Source organism: Pempheris klunzingeri, chromosome 22, assembly GCF_042242105.1.
Source record: "Pempheris klunzingeri isolate RE-2024b chromosome 22, fPemKlu1.hap1, whole genome shotgun sequence".
Taxonomy (NCBI): domain Eukaryota; kingdom Metazoa; phylum Chordata; class Actinopteri; order Acropomatiformes; family Pempheridae; genus Pempheris; species Pempheris klunzingeri.
The window spans coordinates 7790402-7811259 of NC_092033.1; the positions used below are offsets into that span (position 1 = coordinate 7790402).

Sequence of the window (20858 nt, forward strand, 5' to 3'; positions counted from 1 at the left end):
AAGGAGCTAAAACATTTTCAGTCTTTTAAAAGGATGCACATTTATTTTGTGGTTTTATTAGTTTTACAACACAAGGGGGAGCCATTGGCAGGATTTCAGACCTGCAAGGTTGTTTTTTTTTTATTTATTTCCCATCTTTGAAAGAGACTGTGATCAATCACAAGCTGTGTCCCAGTCTGTACTTCACATTCATTCACACTGGATTACTGGAAAACTGACGATGTACTGAAAACATGCCTGTATTGTATTGTATTGTTTCCTGTTGGTATAAAACAGTGAAATCTGCTGATTTCTTGGTACGCCAACTGAAAACCCGTTATTAAGTGTTATTAAATAGTGCACATGGTATACAGTGAGTGTGTAGAGTGAAGCTGAGACACAGTAATAGTTTGTTGTTTTTGTGGTGTTTTAGAAATGGATTCATACAGATGAGGAAAAGTACTAAGGGTACAGTGGCACAATAGGAAATAAGAACAGTATCTTGAGGGTTTATTGTAGTTTCTTAACCCATCTCCTCATTGCCATCGTCTTCTGTTTATGATCTAAGAGGGGTCCTAGCTCTCGCTTGTGTGCAGCGGCTCAGCCTAAATACAGGTGAGCATAAGGCCTCAGTGCAGCTTGTGCCCCAAGTGTTCACACTGTGAGGCTGAAGTATGAAGGAACATGAAGTGTGTGAAAGTGTGGGATTGTGTGTGTTTAATGCCTGTATGTATTTTTGATTTGTCATCTTGCTCTTTTGTTGTTGCACTCATTCTCTCTGTTGCTCTCTCCGTCAGACCCTCTGGAGGCGAGAACGTCGGCCTCAGCTGAATGGAGCGGTTCTCACAAAGGTACGAACACACTGTCCATTTCTGTCCTGATTATCTGCACGCTGCTCCGTGCAGAGGAGTCTCTGTACGTTTGTCGTCGTCGTCTGTGTTTCTGTTCGGTGGTTAGTCAGCAGGAAACAGGCCTTCAGTGTTTTACAAATGAACCTGCACACGATAAGATTGACAGCTTTTGTCGAAAGGGTGGCTGTAAAAGCAAGAGAGCGGGAAATAACAAGAACGAAAGGGATACAGAAAGAGAGAGAAAAGGGGGGAAAGATGAAACATATCTATGGAGAGGTGAAATGAATGTGAATGAATCTGTGTGTCTGCTTATCCGCACGCTGAGGATGTGTTAGGATGGTTACTGTCAATTTATTGCTTCAGTAATTTCAGCGTGTGCGCGCATGTGTGACAGAGACGGAACAATCAAAACTGTTTGACTTGAACTCTGCAATTGTTTTTTTTACAAGTTATGAATAGAAGTAGCTTTTATAAACAGTCATGTTTTAAAGGTTTGGAAAAGGCTTGAATTTGAATGGAGTCCTTGAAATGTGCTTGATTTTTCACCTACAGTCACTCATGTAACCCAAAAATGTTTTAATATTTAAAATGAAACAATCCCATTGTTACATTTGTCTGACGTGTGACAATACACAATGATTGCTGTGGATATAAAGGAATTCTACAGTTTTTTCCAATTGCATTCTTAGTAACAATTTAGGTGTGATAAAAGCTTGGAGAGTCTGAGAATTTTTGGATTATGTACCTTGAAAGTGCCTGAAAAATGCTTGAATTTTACCAAAAAAGTTATTATTGTTGTTATTATTATGATGCAACTCAAATTAGGCTATTTGTGCCTCAGGCCTACATGTGTTAAATCAGCCAGCCAAAGATTTTGTTGTATTAATATATAAAGCGATTTATACAAACTAGATTAAAGTTAAATTGTTAGAATAAAGCAGAAATAATAACAAGCTGGTACTAATTACAATTTTGATAAACGACTGCCCTCAGTAAAACTGATGCAGTTCAAATCTTCTCTGAAACTATTATACAACACCACTGTTTGCTGTTCAGACAATGCTTCCAGCCCATTAATCTGTGTGTGTGTTTGCCTGTGTGTAGATGTGTCAGAGTGTGTTAAGAAGACATCTCCGACTGACCCTGCATCTGCTGGCACCACAGCAACAGACAGCAAGGCAGAGCTGGGTGGGTAAGTCTGCTGTCTTTGCTCTTTCACACACATGCTGTCAGTGAGTTTCACTTTTTTCTCCGTGACTGGACGCCGTCGTTGGTGAGGTTTCCACTTGTCGACCCTCCGGAGGGGCACGGATATTATTTGCTCATGCAATGATTTTTTTTTAGTCTATGTGCACAACGCTTTGCTGACAAACATGGTTTCTTTTAATGTCATCATTTTTTTGATGTGTGGCATTGCTTTTGCTGATGGGAAACGTAGCTTTGGGCCACATGCGCAGAAACTGTTTGATGGTTTTGAGACCGGGCAAAAACTGGAGGCACCTTTTTCCTCCATGGAATAAAAATTCTGGATGTGTTTTATTCAGTTTTAAGCAAAACAAACCCAGCTAAGAACTTCTTGTCCCTCCTCTGTCAGGGTTCGGTAACCGCTGCATTCAGCCCAAAGGCCCTCGGGAACCCCCCCTGGAGTGGACATGATGGAACGGTCCGTCTGCCCGTACACCAACAGTGTCCTCCCTTTGTCAGGAGATGGACTCTACCGATCTCACCTGGCTGGTCCAAAAACCACCTTGATAGATGCTACACAGACAGCACAGTTTTACATAGAAACACCTTCTGTGTATCTCTGTGCCAACACCTTCATCAGACTGAGCTCCTCCTCCTCCTCATCCTCCTCCCCCTCCTCCCCTATCCTTTCCTCAAAGTGCCACTGTGCAAAGAACACTTACTGGTCAAGTGGCTTGTCCATTTTAGAACAAAGCCCACGTTTTCTCGCTCAGCTTGCTGATGTTAGAGGTTTTGACTTCTTTAGATGCTGACCTGGGATCAGTCTGGTTATTTTCCTGTTAATGATTAAAGGATAATTCCTGTTTTTTTTCCCCCCATGATTGTGGTGACTCGGGAGTAGATTAAGGAAGGGTTTTGTTTTTCTGTCTGAGCTGTAGACACATCATAAAAGTTTGTCCATTCTGGTGCCAAACAAAGAGGGATGCAGGAGTTAAATAAAAAGTGTTCTCCTTAAATTGACAGGAAGAACATTTTCTTTCATACCAAATGAGAAACAAAAGTGTTTTCATCATAAATCAGGAATTATCTTTAATCAGAAGAAAAGCTACTGTGGAAGCTGATTCCTGAGGTTTAACTGAACTCCCAGAAGGTGTCTGCTTCCTCCTACTGAATGAACAACAATCTTCAAAGCGAACCAAGATAATCTGTTACCCATGATGCAACCTTTTCTGTTGGGTATGTACAGGTTGCCAGGGTGCTCTCTCTCTCTCTCTCTCTCCCTCTCTCCCTCTCTCTCTCTCCCTCTCTCTGTGTGCTGGTGCTACATTACAAAGGATCAGCATAGAAACAGAAGCACTCGAGCTGACCGTCGCCAGCTTGTGTTCGCTGCAGTAACTTCAGCTCTAGTACTTCATATTTCTATGTGACCTCCCTGTTTACCAGAGTCTCAGACTGACTGAGTTTGGTCATCACATTGGTCAGTGGGAATCCTACTCTGCGGATGTTTAAGAAGATGTGCGACATTTTGGGAAATGAGCTTTGTCACTTTCCTGCCGAGAGTCTGATGAGAAGTTTCATATCACTCTCATGGAGCTGGAGCCAGACGCTGGTTAGCTTAGCATAGCTTAGCATAAAGACTGAAAACAGGAGGAAACCGCTAGACTGGCTCTGTCCATAGGTATCAAAGTCCACTTACCAGCACTTCCCAAACTCACTGAAGGGCAGGTACATCTTTCGTAGGTTCACATTAGTGCTCTACACTTCACACTTTGGTCTAAGTGTGCATGTTGTAGCATCAAAATAATGTTTTCCCAAGCCTCTCTAAAAACATTTCTTCATGACGACGTTGCATCTCATAAACCCCCTGAACCAAGTGTGTTATCGATTTTCCAAATTAGCTATTTATTCAAGATTATGTTACTCTGCTTCACTTCCATCGCCTTACCAGTTACTCTTTGTTCTCCCCTCTCCCATAACTTTTTAAATTTTTTTATTTTAGCTCTCGCTATCATTCATCAGCCTTCCTCCGCGGCGCTGTGATGGATATCGCCGGTGAGCAGTGGCCTGGCTGTTCACAAGCAAAACACATTTCTCCACTCAGGTCGCATTGTCTGTATGCCTGCCGTGTGTGTGTGTGTGTGTGTGTGCGTGTGTGTGTGTGTGTGTGTGAGAACGAGAGACGCAAGCAGACAGAGACAGAGGAACAGAAAGACCCAGCAAGGAGAAATGCACTTCTCTTGTGAACAGCCACGCTATTGCTTGCTTGATAATTGACCCACCACAGCGTTTCATGGCGCTTTCGTCTGCTGCGTGTTCCTGCTGTCACGGAACTGCATGTGTGACTGTGTGTGCGGTTGAGGAAGTGGAGGGCATCAGCGCTGTGACATTTCTCCTTTTGTTGTCTTGTAATTCATTTATTGTCAATCAATCATCAATCTGCACAAACACCGAAAGGTAAAGATGACTTGGTGGTGAACATGGACTTTGTTAAAGGAGTAATTCAGCACAGAATCCCCTTAGTAAATGATTTTTTGTTTGCTTAAACAAATTAGATACATCAGTGAGTTGTAGAGTTGTGGTTTAAACAGAACCAGGCTATCAGCTTCCCTCTTTTTCTAGTCTTTATGCTAAGCTAAGCTAACCGGCTGCTAACTGTACCTTCAGATCTACCACACGGACACGAGAGCAGCATCAATCTAACTCTTGGCAAGGAAGCAATCAAGAGTGTTTCCCAAAATGACAAACGTTTCCTTTAAATACCTGCTAATTTCGTGGCAGTAACAATCATGTCCCTGTGGTGAAATTAGAGACTGGATTTTATTCTTTGAGCAATTAAACAAAACAATCTGATAATCTTCCAGTTGTGTTTATTGCTCCCATAGAGCACAAATAGCAATCTGAAGTGGGTGATTAAAACGGTAGCTCCCACCCTTTTTTGCCTTGTGGTTATTAAAATCATTTCCAGAGTTTGAATGCATCCATGAGCTGCAAAAAGTTTAACCAAAGACTGATGTTCCCTTCTCAAGTATTTCACAGTAAAAAGCAAATATTAGTGGCAAAAAGGCAGAAATATGTCTTCAGACAACATTTAAAGCAAAATTCCCAACTGTGTGTCCAACAGTTCTCCTATTTCCAGTCTCTGCGGACTTAAAATGACCTTTAAACGTATCAGTGATGCTCAAACTCATCAGCTCTGTGACTCTGGCTCTCACTGCTGGGACCATTAGCCTGCCTTAGTCCGCCTCTCAGAGAAGACAGCCAATGACCTGTCCAACCCTCCTTAATTTGGCTTCTCTCCTCAGCTCACTTCTCTTAGTCTTCACTTGGGACTCAAATGTGCTGTTTTTTTCCTCTGCACTGTCTTGTTTTTTTTTTTTTTGCTGTTGTTGTTCCCTCTCTGTTCTCATTCTCCTCCTGTTGGTGAGGCCTTGAGATGAACGACCATGGAAGTCAGTATATATATATATGTGTGTGTTTTTTAATTTTAGCAGCCAGTTTGCTCACAATAAAGCTCAGTGTTTCGGAGTAGGAATGTTACAGATCACCTGAAACTCTTATGGGACTTGACAGATTAATATACAGTCCAGTTTCCCAAAACAAAGCCCTCCTCTACAAACAGGTCTTGTGCGGCTTCTCATCTGGCGGCCAAATTAAAGAATCATACCGAACCTGCTTCTGTGTGTGTGAGACAAAGCTCCAATAAGACAACAGCAGACAGGGACCCAGGACTACTGTTTTCTCCTGATTTTTATTGCTAATTTCTCCTTCATTAACTACCGTAACTACACAGTATATGCATTGTTTTATAAAGATAAAGAACTGTACAGGGCAGTTTAGGTATATAATATTTCAGATTTTTTTGTTATCTCTTAAATATTCTTATTAACAGAAGATGTAAGAAAGTCAGTGCATGATGATGATGATGATGATGATGATGAGTCCTCCCCTACACGATGTTTCCCTTCAAACTGTAAATTATTCTGCTGCCCTTCTGTTTTTGCTTCTGGCAATTATTTCAGGGTTTGTTTAATTTTTTATTTTTATGTTCGAATTATATGCTTAAAAAGATTGCAAATTTTCCGTTTTAATTGGTTGGCAGAGGAAAAGCATCGAGCAAAGCCCCCTTTCAGTCAGCTGCAACGGGCTTCGAATAAGATTGTAATAATATTAATGATGATAATAATAATAATAATGGTCGTTTTTTTGTAAATGGTATTTTAAAAGTTATTTTTGTATACGCGGTTGTTTGTTGCGTCACAAGTCCACTGCTCCCACCCAAACCCCCACTTCTCTCTTCTCACATACGCTCCCCGTCTTTTTTTATCTTTCAACCATTTTGATTTACACTCTTTGATTTCCCTTTTTCGTCTCTCAGCTTGCCCTCTTTTAATGTAAAACATGCAGCAGAGATGGATCTCCTGCTCCGGACAAGGAGCATCTCATTATTTTTCCCCTCTTTTGCCTCCTTCGTACTTCCCCTGCTGTTTCACCCCCTTTTATCCCCCTCCATCCCTCCCACCCTCGTCTCTGCCTTTTGAATTTTTAAAAGCCTGTCAATTTCAACACGTCCGTGGGCCAGTGGATCGGTTCACTTTAGTAATGCATCTCTAACTTCCCGGTGGTTCAAAGTAACGAAACGTGCAAGTAAACTGACTAATAGACGTGTTGAGAAAAAAAAAAGTCTTTTAAACTTTCTCATCACTTTCTTTTTTCCAGTTCTTTCTCTTTATCCACCACGTCTGCCTACCGAACCCCTTCACGTGCACACTAGCCTCGATCTCAGAAAAGAGCCCACCTGTGCCTTTAAGTGAGAGCCCGCCCTCCCCTTCTCCCCTCTCCTCCAATCACTTTTAGCGGCGTGAGCGTGAGCGATGTGATTCGCTGCTGCTTGCTCATCCCCGCCTGTGGGACTCTCAACCCCCCTCGCCCACCACCACCCCCATACCCCTCCTCACACATAAACACACACACATACACACCCAAAATGTTTGTATGTTGCAGAAATCAATCAGTAAAAATGAACATTAAGTAATGAGACAACTCTTTGTTTTTATTGCTATGAGATGATGTAATGATGATGTAATGATGAATTATATGCGCAGATTGTGTGTGTGTGTGTGTGTGTGTGTGTGTGTGTGTGTGTGTTCATATGATTTTATTTACAATATAGTGCAGTCAAGCGGTTAATACGTCACTTGACTGAAGCCACAACTTTTCTACTTTTCTGTCCTACTGGCGAACAGCTCTGCACACATAATCTGTTTATGTCAATTTTTGTGTGTGTGTGTTTATATGTGTGTTTGTGTGTGTGTGTGTGCGTGTGTGGGGGGGGGGTCACAGCAGGAAATCCTCTCACACCTGGATGATCCGCCGAGACGAATGTATGCACACACGCACAAATAATATGCCGTTTAATTAATCACAGCAGGCGGTATAATCACTGTCTTACACAGAGACCTTGAGGGTTTCACATTTGTATGCACCACACACACACACACAGGCACAGCAGGTGGGAAGACATACTGTGATTATTTGCTGTTGCTCACCTGTAGAGAGTGCTCATTTCAGAGTGATTATACAGTTCATTACAATACATTACTTTATGTGCAGAGCAGACGTGGTTACAGCAGAGAGTAGAAATACTGATTAACTTTATTTGCTGTTTAGCACAAGTGAACACACACACACACACACACACACACACACACAGGGAAATCGCATTCAGTGTTGATCGTTAGTTTGCTCTAATAGACGCATGAACTTGAAACATTGATGGAAGAATAATAAAAAAGTTAAAGTTTTTATTATTTTAGTTTTTATATTTTATAGTTTTTTATTTACTTCTACAATAGGATTCACATGAATTAAACAGGCAACACATTAGATGTACAAAGTAAATGGGAACTGGATGAGATCTGACCCCTAATAAACATAAATCAGGAGATTCCATAGAGTAAATCTAGTTTTAGCCCTGTTATCACGTCCATATGTCATTTTTCATGTCCTGTAACACATTAGGAGCTTTATATGCATCGACATGTCTGAGCATGTCTGCTTTGAATCTGTAGTGTAGCAAAAAAAAAAAAGAAGATTCAGCCAGGCAGGGGTTCATATGTCACATCTGTGATGCTTTACATATCATTTACATCATTCATCTGTTTCATTGATTCATTCTATGGACTCTAATACAAGGCTTTTTTTTTTTTAGAAAACAGACATAACATAACACTAAAAAGAATCAAGAAAAAGATGATATATCAGATAAAAACCGAGCCGTAATACTAATGAATGAATGTGAATTACAGTTTCCGCACATCATAATCACTAAGAATACTCACATTGTACTTTACTACACTATCAGTACGTTCAGCACACAGGTGTCTAACCACTCCTCCGGCACAGTTTCTAACTTTCTCCCCTTTATTTTTCTCCTTGCTGTTACGAATACACACTCTCTTTGACACACACACACACACACACACACACACACTCTCCCTATCTCCCTCTCTGTGTTGTATAAATTAAGCCAGGTTGCTATCTTAACTGGGTCACCTCAGTTTTCCCATGGAGCAGTTTAACATGTTATGTAATGGCTTATAAATATAGCCAATCAGTGTTCAGTGTATGCGAGCAGTAGCAGCAGGCTGCCATCTGAAGAAACTGAAAACTGTGTCAGCTCTGCTTTAAAGCCCAGAATATACAGTGTAATGTATTCGACCAGATTATTTTTAGGTGTATTAGTCGCATATAGTAGATGCTGGATGCATTTGACACATTTACTTTATGTCATTCTTCTCCCAGACATCAGATTTCCACTTCTTACTTGCATCATACAATAATCTCGTCACAGCGTTTATGGCCAGTTGTAACTTCGCCACTCGCCTTGTGCTAATCATGTTTAGCATTCACGGTTGGCTGTCACACGCTGACAGGCCTTGTACGGAGAGCTCTGCCAATCAGTCCGAGTGAAGAAACTGTTTTCATCTCAATAAATCAAAGAGTAAACAGCGCCATGGTGCTCCATAATGACGTGTCCTGTGTGTGATAAACTCATCCAGTCGTGAAGATTAGATGAAAGAGGGCAAGTTTATCCCTTTGATGAGGACGTTTCCATTTCAACAAGCAATCATCCATCCACCGCCATCGCCACACTTCTCTGTATGTGTTCTGTCCGCCAGCTGCGGGCACTGTGTGCTCTCTTTTAGGGTTGTGTTCAGGAGAAGAGACGCCACAGCAGATTTAACAGGTGGAAGTGGATGTGCCTTTAGATTGGACACCCTGGAGGAAACAGCAGAGCGAAGGACAAGAACTAATGTGAAGTCCACCCTGTGCTCCTTCCTGTCACGGTGTGGGGTTAATGTGCTTCAAGACCAATTTCAGCCTTAACTGAAGCACTGTAGGCTCTGTTTTTACTGCACAATGTGGATGCCGAGTCTCCAAAATCCAAAATATTGTAAGTGTAAAGCAAAATATTTAGAGTATTGTGTCACGGGATGGAAACCTCCATCAGTGCGGGGGTCTTAAAAGGCTGCCAACCAGCATTGCTTGGCTAAAACTGGCTTACATTTTGATTAATGACAGCTGGTGAAACACTAAGTACCAGTTTGTCATGAAGCTCAAAATCTTCAATTATGTTTGTGTTACAGGCTTCATCTTAAGATTGATGTTAGTGAGAAAAAATGCACTGGGGCCTGATTACATCAACTTTTATCTAATTAATCTCCATATGTCAGAAAACAATGTAAAGTGTCATTTCACAGTTACCTCATGCCCAGCGTGATGTCTTCAGACACTGTGTTTTGTTGGGCAAACAGTCCAGAAATTAAAGACATTAAATTTACAATCATATAAGACGAAGAAACAAAGCAAATCCACAATTCTGAAGGTGAAACCAGGGAAATTTTGGAATTGCTGGTAATGGATTTCTGCCAATCAATTAATGGAGTCATTTAACTTGGGCAGCTCTTGAGTATGTGCACCTGTGTACAGGTTGCCAGGACTAATTGATTGACTGATTGATTGACATCCTTTATATCCTTAAAACCTTATCCTTAAATCACAACCACAAAAACACTTTTTAGTGATGGGTTTTCCCGTTACACACAACTTTGAATGTATTTACAGTAAGGATAGCTTTGAAATGGTTTCTCTAATTGATCAGTAAATCGACAAACTTCATTACAGATGATATTTCTTCAGAGTTTTGACTGTTAGTTGCATGCAATAATAATAAATGTAACATTTGACTCATCTGTGCAGTATTGGACTAATGATTGTCCAGGCACCTTTTATGTTCTGTGCACCACTTAATTGCAGGTTTCCTGTACAAACTGTACAACTCTTTCATTTTATAAACAGATATACTGCACATATTTTCCTCATATTTTATATTGTAAATATTCTATATTTGTGTAGTTAAGGGTAGTTTAATCTGGTCTGTTTAATATTATCCACCAATATACTAAGGCTAATTCTGTGTAATGTGAAAACCTTATATAAATATGATTCTGATGCTGATTCTAATTAAGGCAGTCTGCACTGGGTTAGATTAATCAGTGATTAATGAATAACTCTTAACCAATAATCATCCTATTATTATTATTATTATTATACATTAAATGTAATATTTTTAAATAAATACACTAACAGTGGATACACAGCCGCTAAGCCCCGCCCCTGTCTTTTCCCTCTCTGCCTGTCAGTCAAGCACTAGCCCCGCCCCCTGCCTGTCAGTCAAACGCCGGCCCCGCCCCTCCCTGCCTGCTAGCACGTCGCGCAGAAACACAGCAGCAGCGGCGGCCGTTGGGGAAACAGAGTTAATAGAGAGAGAAGCATCAAGATGGCTGACTCGCTGGGCTCCGCTCACCTCACCGGAGCTGCTGCCGCTGCTACTGCGGTAAGCCCGGCGGTCGCCTCTGCCAAAAGCCCGCTCGCAAAGCCGACCGAGGCGAAGGGAGCCCCTGACAACCGCTCTCAGTCTTCCCGGGATCTCAACCCGCCGCCGCCCAAGAAGGTCCGAGTCGAGGAGAGGATCGTTAAAGCCAAGAAACTCAGCAGGGAAGGAGGAGTGGGAGGCAACGGCAGCGGCAGAGAGAAACTCCAGCAGCCCACGAAGCAGCAGAGTTATGGCAGCAGCCCGGGTCTGTGGAGCTTCAGTCCGGTCAAGACGGGCAGCAACAACCCCCCGGTGCCTGCTACCGGTGGAGCCCAACCACCGACAAACACACACAAAGTCTTCAAACAGAGCGATTTCTTCCTCCACAAAGCGCCTTCCTCCTCCAAACCCAAGAAACCGAATAAAGATAAACAGCGGGAGAGCGACAGGGAGAAGGGGAAAGGAGGCGGAGAGGAGAAAAAGAAACATAAACTGTTGGTGACCTCCGGAGCCGGGAGTAACATTAGCAGCAACAACAACAACGATATCAGAAGATTTAACAACACTTCTGCAGTGAAGAGAGAAAATGGGGAGGTCATGTTGCCACCCAAAGGTAGGCCATCATACTGTATTTTTTTCTCGTTAAATTTCACTTGAAGCTAATTCATAAAGTTTGACTTTGTGTTTTAATGAAAGTGAGCTAGAGTTCAGTCCTTTTATAGTTTCTTGGCTCGTCGTGGATTCACCCTCTCGGGATCTGAACATGTGGCCCGGAGTGTGCAGTTGTCTGCCTCCTAATTTGTCTGGACGGTCCCGTTTTCGGACTAGCTACCGCTCAAAAGGCGCCCCTGAACGTCGCACAGGAACCCGCAGACCACTCGGGGATGGTTCTTATTTAAACCTGAACGCCGCAAAGCAGGTTTACACCGAGTTGAGCGGCCGCAGAGCCCAGTTTGGCCCATGTCTCTCCGGGCCATGGCTGCCAGCTTTCGACGCCTGCTCACCCGCTCGTGAACCCTCGAGCTTCGTAGCGGCGTTCCAGGGCAGCGGTCGAGCGACCTGGTTGTTACATTGTAACCAGCTGCTCTCGTGCTGCTGCGGAATTGTGTTACGTAGTTACGTCGCATTGACAACATAGAAGCCGTTTTATTCACGTTTGACATTAAAGCAACAGAATCGAACTAAAACGTCATAAACAAGCTGCAACATCTGTCGTGTGTTTGCAACGATTGTTAGTAATTCTGTCAGACAAATGCGCACATATTTACGTTTTATTTCATGTTGAGCGCTGTATGTATTAAAACTACGCGCTGCTGTCATAACAATATGACAGCCGCCCGCCATTATAGGGCAAGTGTTGTTTTGGTAGAGCACCACGCCCCCCTCTGTAACCTCAGGCTGTATGGGAAACAGACACAGCTTGTTGTTACTCCATGTTCCACAGTTGTTCTATTCATTCCACCACTCCTCCATTTACTTGTTTTACTCCTGAAACCTCTATTATAACACTGAGCAGATCACACTCACAGCCTGCTGCAAAGCGGAGCGTGTTGTTGAATCAGAATCTCCACTTGCGTGTCATTTAGGTGGGTGGGAGGGGAAAAACACGAATATTTCACTCAAGTAAAAGAGTCAGTTGTATTCGTTATGAAGGATTGCTGTCAGTTCCCTGTAATGCTCTCTTAAGGAGCAGACAAGATGATATTTAAACATTAAAAGATACTAAATAACCATTTATTAATGGCTTATTTAATATCAAAATATCCCTAACATCAGACAATGTATTTCTAGTCAGAGAACTTCATCATGTTACTACGAATGTGTTACAGTCAAAACACATGTAAGGTCCAAACCATATGCACAGGTTATGTTAATGCTTTATATCATACATATGAGATGGTGTGCTTATCAGCATGCACGTGGCTCAGTATAATAATATAATTGTATTTTTCCATCATAGACATAATTGGCACCAGTCCACTAATACGATCACAATTATGTTCCAGGATGTCGCATTATTTTATAAGATATATTCATTTTATTTTTTCTTGAGGCGGAGTTCAGCTGACTGATTAGGTGACAATGCTGAAGCCACTATTTTTTGTTTTATCATTGTCTCATTAGAGGAGCTTTAATTTTTTTTCTTTTAAAAATCATAATGTTTTCTTTGTGTGTGTGGGTGTTTTGCCATTGTCACACCAAAGCAGTGTCTCAAAATCTTTACGTGTGCATTCGTGTGTAAATATTATGTGTGTGTGAGTGCTAAGACACCAGCGGGACTACCGAGTGGACACATGCGAGTGTGTGTGTGTGTGTGTGTGTGAGGACATGATGTCACCCTTTTCCAGTTGGGTAGTTTAAGAGGTCATGACATGCTCTGAACAGCCACTGCAGTCAGTGAGAATAACCAGGATGAGATGTGTTGTTGGCCTGTAGCCCTAACACACTATCAGAAACACAGTGCTGTAAACAGGCTGTGTTGTGAGTATTGTTTCATGGGGAGATAGAGGCTAGTGTTAGTGCTTACGCACAATCAGAACACACTAGTTGGATTTAAAAATTAAGGTGAATGTTAAATAAATAATGTATTTTATCCCAGCCATACATTTTTACTTGAGCATAATGAGACTAAAAGTTAATTAGTGTTGTTTTATTACTGGTGTAAGAGGTAAATTTTTATTTTATATAAGTTTATTTTAAAACTGTTAATGCCGTATGCTGGCATGTTAAGAATCATTTTAAAACCACTTCCGCAATGCTTTTATTAAGGTTGAACATTTTCATCTCTGGACGTCCTTGGAAAGTCTAAAAACCGCCATAGGTAACAAGAAATAATAGCACTCCCTCTTCAGTCCTACTGAGATGCTCTTGAGCAAAGCACTAAAACTCTCAGTGCTGTGGTGAGCTGTTCAATGGCCAGCAATAGGAGACTGTAATTATTATGAGTAACCTCATATCTGAAGAGGACTTATAGAACATAGAATGGAGCAGAGTGTTGCTGCCTGGAAAATGCACATTAATCCAGAGGAAAAACGTTTCAAGGATTAAGATGCTCCGGTCTGAGCTGCTCCTTTTTCATGAAGAGTGTGTCAATCTTCTTCCTTGACCCTTACACAGCTGCAGTCAACAGCTCAGTCAACATCTTAAGGTGACACTGAAAAAAAAAACCCCCCACAAAGTTTCAACCACGTTGCTCTAATGTGTGTTGAGTGGCATGCCGGCCCAGACTGCTGTTCAACAGGAGGACATTAGTTTGGGGCCCGATGCTGGAAAGAGTCCTTGAGCCAGAGAGCGAGAGCTGCCAGCTTCAGGAGTGTTGCTCTGAAGCCGATTGTGCTCTGACCTTCCTTGGAGAGAAGAATTTTCCTACAAGGATCAAAAGAGTATCACATCACGCAGTAATATTATTAGTGGTGGGTTTGCTGGTGGAGCGAGGCTGAGGGAAACTGCCAGGGAGCAGTGGCTCCTGGTTACATTTAGTATCGAAATAAGAGACATGAGTCTAACTAAGTGCTGTGGGCCTCGACAAGGAAACATTGCAGCATTAGACACGCTGATGTAGTTTGACAGAATTTGTTGTTTAAGTCAAAGGTTGCAGGCAAGTTTAATCCACACTGAGACCAAGTATTCAGCTGTATGACCTGTTGTTGACACCCAGTGCATTTACATGTAGCCTGATATTATAATTATAACCAAATGCAGTTCTCCTGAAGATGATCCTACTCACATGTAAGTTTGATTCAAATAAATCGTAACTGAATTTAAGGTTTAAGATTAAGGCAGATTCAAAATAGCATGTTTTTAGAAAAGAGAAATATGACCAGCGGTTTGTTTTTGGTAACTAGCATTACAACTAATAGGAGCTGACGTGAACCGAAATCCTCTGAAATCCAGCTATTGTCTGGTTATTCAGCATTCCAGTTTCTGTCAGCTTATAAGTTGCCCTGCATTGCTCTGGACCTCACTGACCATTAATCACATCATGTAAACCTGTGTTATTGGGGAAGTCGGGTTGTTGTGAATCTTGTAAATGTCTGAAATACAGTAATTAGGTTTTTTTGTGTGCATGTAAATGCACCATGCTGACAGAATCCCTGACTGCGTCTGGGACTCCTCGTCTGTGTGCAGCGAAGGGAAAAGGGAGAGAAAATGAAGCGTAGCCGCAATCAGCACCCAATTAAGTTACTGTCGGCTGGGTCATTTGTTCAGTCCCAGAAATTACAAGACACTTAACTCTGCGTTTTCAATCGCAGTTCAATGGAGAGACTGTATGAATCACATCGCTAAATTCGTTTGTGATCAGCTTGAATGGTGAAGCATGGATTTGCCACACCAGCAGGAGATGGCCGACCATCTGGAGTAGCAGGATTTTCCTGGAGGGCAGGTTTACCTGTTGTTTTACAGTGAGTCCAACAGCACTGGTCCATAAAGATCTCAAATACCATCCTTAGTCTGGCTGGCCAGCTCCATCTTTTCTCACCCTTTCATGCACCCGTACCTCGTTGGTCTGGGTGGCTTTTACCCACTTTCTTTCATCCCGGTGTACCACAGCACACCACAGTGACTCAGTGTACTGCAGATGTGATTTGCTTGTTAGTGTGCAGCATTTTGTTCACATGGTCCTCAAGATGTGATATTTACGGTGGTGAGCTCACTGTGTCTAATCTTTGAAGACCTGAACAGGATTTGCATTATCCTATTTAATTGGATTCAGAAGAAAATTTAATTCAAGGATGTCCAGAAATTCAAGGAAACAGTTTGTCAGTAATGAAATCAAATCCTTAGCACACAGAAATGAATAATAAATAGAAGTTATGTAAACAATGTTAAAGGATATTGAAACCTTTGTATAATTAACATAAATGTTTGGAAGTTTAATTAAATTTTTTCATTGAACATCTTCAATCAAGATTAATTAAGATCACAATATGGCCAAATGCAACCCCAAAGAGCTGCAATTTAGAGGGAAAATGTGCAAACTTCACAAATGAAGTATTGTGGTGCTAAAGAGAGGCCATGGCCTACAAATCATATTGTCAAGACATAAGAGAACATGCTTGTTCAGCACAGACTGGATGTTAGTTTTCTGAACCAGGACAAAAGCCAAAATGTGGCCTGAGCAGACCAGGAAAGGCCTGTTTTCAGCCTAGCCGAATGCCTTTTGCACTATGACGTCTAACTGAAGCAGTTGTCGATGATTTGCAGCCCTTACAGGCTGGTTAAGAGGAGTGATGGATCAGCAGTGAAAGATGGCATAAAACAATAAAGTAGGTTTTTCAAACGTTGTGAATCGCGGCAACTATGACAGGTTGTTAAGCATACAGGCATAAATGGAAACAAAGAGATGTAAGGATGGTTGGACCAGCATTTTTCGAGATTAGCTGCGGATAAACACGCAACCGAAGACACGACCCCCTCCAGGCTTACACCTGGCTTAGATAACAAAGTTGATTTTAAGGACAGCTTGTTAGCTTAGAATTTACATTTAAACAACAAACTTTCTGATTGCGCTCCCCAGCTGTAAGGAGTTGGATAGCAGTGGGTAGTGGTGTAGTTGAAGCTTGCACGCCGCCTTCATCTTGCCCTCTACCTTTCAAAGTGTTTTCTCTGCTGTGATCAACTGCACAGTGAAAACCACCTGCTGTGTTTGCCGTCAAAACCAGCTACTGCAAGAAAGTCGGACAACAAATGAGAGAAAAAACTGATAGAAAGTTTCAGTTACATGGATCCCATTTATTTCTGGTTGATCTACACCTCTAGCCCTGAGACGTTAATACTGTTTTACATTTTAGGAACTGGCTAGTTTGAGCCTGTGACTCTCACACTGTGGGCTAATCTCCTTTTTATTCTAAGGAGAAGACCCCTCCCTCAAGCTGTGATAAATCGGTGTTCTCCAGTGTATTTAAGGCCCGGTCAGCCACCTGGAATAATTTATCTTCCATCACCTCTAATTTTAAAGTTTATGAATGTTACCGTTCTGGCATGGTCTGACGTGTTTTTTTTTTAAATCTGGCATTGGATCTGAGTGAGACTTCATTTTGTTGGCAGCTTCCTGTGGAGCTAAATTGATGTTTTGAAATGTTTTATTTTTTTACCAGGCAGCTTACAGTGTCTGGTAATTTTACAGCATTTGTTTTGCAGATTCTTAAAGTGGTTTGTTAGCATTCTTGGCATTCTTCCTATTAACCACAGGGTATGAGGGGCATGACTACCTGCATGTTAAGAGGCAAAGAAAAACGACCCACTAAACCTCAAAACACCAAGCTATTTATTTAAATTCAATCATTAGAAAGAGTGTATCGATGTACTTCTAATTCTCCCTACTGCTCCTTTTAGCCTTTTTTTACTTTCAAAGCAGTTTCTCCTTTGATCGGGCAAACAGTGAGTCCAACCCCACTGTGTTCACTTTCCCACTCCCCACGTCCACAGGAGAGTGAGCACTCTGAAAACACGGCCTCCCTTTAAAGACGGATCTGACTGAGTTCAAAGAAAAAAAGTTCTTTGGAAAGAAAAAGAATGTGACAAAAAATAAAGGAGTTTTTTCTCTTTATGGGGAAATGAAAGGAAATAAAGACTCAAAGAGGAGAGGTATAAAAGATTTTAATGAAATAAAGGTTATTTTAAGAAAGTAATGTTTTCTTCGCTCAGCTGGAGGTCAGGGAGAGAGAGCTTGTTTACATCCACCCACACTTGCTTTGCCTTAAAGAAAGCACTGTTTACCACTGAGGAGGTGCGAGTAATGGTATGATATTTACATTTTAAACTGATGCTCTAATCCAGAGCGATTTGCAGTAAGTGCAACATTAGAGTGCACTGCACTTGCTAGATCTGTAATATTCCCCCAACACCAAAATGATTCTGTCAGACAGTGAAACGCCGGAAGAGGAAATAAAATGAGTCAAAAAGCAAGGGAGGATTTTAGGACTTTAAAGACCGCAGCATATTGAAGCCAGCAGAGCCTTTGACGGAAGAAATGTGAGGTATATCTTGATGAGATGTAGCCATAAGGTTATGTGTGGAGCTGCAGAGTGACTTAAAGGGAAGTGGAAGGTAATTACTGTGCTGTGGAAACATGAGAGATAAGAGTAGAGGCTCGGTGGAGAAGTGAATTTGTTGCAGCAGGGAAGGAGAAGCCAAACATTTTGTAGGTGGGAGACCAACAAGATTAAGAAAACGTGTGATGGCCAAGGTGAAGCACTTGGCAAGAGTTCAGTGAAGAGGTAAGAAAAGAAAATACTCAAAGTGAATGCAATGCAGTGTAGTGTGTGTGTGTGTGTGTGTGTGTGTGTGTGTGTGTGTGTGTGTGTGTGTGTGTGTGTGTGTGTGTGTGTGTGTGTGTGTGTGTGTGTGTGTGTGTGTGTGTGTGTGTGTGTGTGTGTGTGTGTGTGTGTGTGTGTGTGTGTGTGTGTGTGTGCGCGCGAGTTTGCAAGAGAGTAAATCTGGTCGCTAATACTAATGTGTTTTTACTATCGAGACCTGAAAACCTTCCTCTCTGCTTCCACAGAGCACTCCAACAAGGACAAGGTAAAGGAGAGAGAGAGAGAGGAGAGGGAGAAGAAGAAGGTCAAAGACAGAGAGAGAGAAAAGGAGAAGAAGAAGCACAAAGTGATCAACGAGATCAAGAGGGAGAACGGAGAAGTCAAGCAGCCAATTAAAGGTTGGTGGAAACACATATATGCAAATCAAGTGATTTATGTAGGGCTGAAGGGTTTTTTCTTTCTTTCAGTGGATTGTTTAATTCATGACATGTTAAAAAAACAGGTTACAAAATACCTATCACAATTTCCTTGAGCCTATGAAAGCTATAACCGGTCAGTATTTGACATTTTCGCTTAAATGATAAACAACAAATGCTCAGTCTTAAAAACAGCACATTGACAAAAAAACCTTGTGTACAGTAAGTATGGAGTTTTGGTCACATGACAACAGGTAGTCATAGAGGGTGGAGAGATTATGTTAAGTAAGTTGCAGCATTAGGTATATGTGAGTCCCCTATATTAGATTACAATTTATTTAAAAGTAATACATAAAAATGTTATAAGATTATAGTGGTTTAACATGATGGGAACCATATAACAGCATCGCACATCAAGGTATCACAGGCCTTAAATCACTTGATTCTGTTCCCTCAGAAAGACCTGAGAGGGTATTAAAAGGTCTTAAATTTCATTTACCAGAATTAACTGTACTGGAAGGAAGTACTGAATAAAATGATATGATAATAAATCATTGTAGGCTATATCATCCCTTCTAGTTTTGCATCATACCTTTATATTTTGGCTGGTAGGGTCATGGAACAGGTATTAAATTGCGTTTTATGTGGTATTTAAATTCTTATGTTTCACTTAAATCCTGTTGACACTCTGGTGTATACAACATACAATATTTATTTCTTAATTTGTCAGTAAAACCAAGCAGATGTGTGCATGTTTCTTGTCAATATTAACTGTTGGTGTGAGATTTAGGGCAAAGTCAATTGTCTTAGCATGTCCTGGTGGACCATGGCCAAGCTACACGCTCCACAGGCTACATGTTATGTCTGTCTTTTCTGTCACTTTCCGTTGTACACAGTTTAAAAGGAAGGTGGTGCTAGAAATTAAAATGTGTTGAGTAGAAGAGTTAGGTCTCTGAGAGACCAGATATTAGCACACACCCAACCCTGGCAGTACTCCAGCATCTGGCACCGGCCCACATTCATCAGGTGCTGTACCGTATATCATCATTATGCTTTAGCATAAAAGCATCACGGTAGGTGTTGAAAGAGCGGTGACAGTATAGTAGGGTCATCATAAAAGGCCCTGTGTAGCACACAGTGTGACAATGGTAGGAACTATTTCATTTGAGAATTTGATCTGTGGCCGTAGGCTGACCTTTGCACTGTGCTGCTCCTCACATGGAGAATATGCGAGCTGGGTTTATTTAGTCTGACCTTTGGTAGCTCGGACCGTAACAGGAGACGCAGAGAGACGAGCCAGGGCGATGTAGCCTGCCCATGTGTCTGGTGCCGCTCACTCTCCCTCTGTCACTGTCTGTCTCACTTTATCGTCCCCTCTGCTTTTCTGTCTGCCCTGGTTTTCTCTCGTCTTCACAGTCTCAACAGTGACTGAGATGGAATAAAAACAAGAACGTGGCATAGTTGATGCTGAAACAATCATACAATTAATTAGTTGATAGACAGAGCATTAATCAGCTATTTAAGGTATTTATTTAAATGAAAATAAGGAAAAAAACATTTGCTGCTACCAGCTTCACAAATGAGAAAATGAGCCTTTTCTATTTTTTTTTTTGGAAAATATCATTGTTAAAATGAATATTTTTTAAACAATATGAATCAGCTTTGGTTCTTAATTTTATTATTTCCATTATCATTATGAAAACACCTGTCGTGTTTGTCTCCTACTGTATTTTTAACAGAAATATTGTTTTATTAAAGAATTGTACAGAAGAACATACAGTATGTACAGGGATATTTTACCGCTGAACACTTTACTAATCAGTATCGTCCAGGATAATGGGAACATTTTGAAAAGTAAACTCCACTGTAATTTAGGTTAATAATATAATGATATGATAATAATAAGCCCACTTACAGCAATCCAGAGGCTGTGGTGTGTTTGCATGTCTGTGTCTTCTTCTGCATGCTGTATGAATGCGGTGGTGAGTTTCATTGTTAACCTTTAGACAGTAGTGAATTATTTCCAGAGCACTGTGATGTCATGTCCATCTCTCTCTGTGCACTTGGCTTGACCTTTTTAGACAGACATTCACACACACACACACACCACACTGACATGTATTCACGGATGCCAATTTTATTCAGATTTATTTGATTTGTTCTAAAGCTCCACTTGGTCTCGCAGCGTCTCTGTGCTGCTGGTATGCCATGACCACACTGTGACATTTGAGGGACTTAGTACGGCTTTGGCCACATACCGTAGCCAGCGGCTGCAGATGAACATTACAGATGA

General features: G+C 41.4%; 2 protein-coding genes across 4 annotated transcripts in view; both read left to right on the forward strand.

Moving 5' to 3' along the window:
* ptpn12 (protein tyrosine phosphatase non-receptor type 12) overlaps positions 1-4437 on the forward strand; it is a 44230-nt gene extending 39793 nt beyond the window's left edge. For 2 of the 3 annotated variants that reach the window (XM_070853980.1, XM_070853982.1), the window contains 3 exons: positions 777-830; positions 1935-2018; positions 2425-4437. In XM_070853980.1, the coding sequence (XP_070710081.1) occupies positions 777-830; positions 1935-2018; positions 2425-2486 (200 nt within the window). In that variant the 3' untranslated portion in view covers positions 2487-4437. Of the gene's footprint in view, positions 1-776; positions 831-1934; positions 2023-2424 lie in introns of all 3 variants that reach the window. The other variant, XM_070853981.1, reaches the window with a different exon arrangement.
* Positions 4438-10853: 6416 nt separating this feature from the next.
* The window catches only part of LOC139221877 (lysine-specific demethylase RSBN1L-like), a 33546-nt gene continuing 23541 nt past the window's right edge, over positions 10854-20858 (forward strand). The window contains exons 1-2 of the mRNA XM_070853824.1: positions 10854-11503; positions 18395-18547. Coding sequence (XP_070709925.1) covers positions 10855-11503; positions 18395-18547 — 802 coding nt within the window. The 5' untranslated portion in view covers position 10854. The remainder of the gene's footprint in view (positions 11504-18394; positions 18548-20858) is intronic.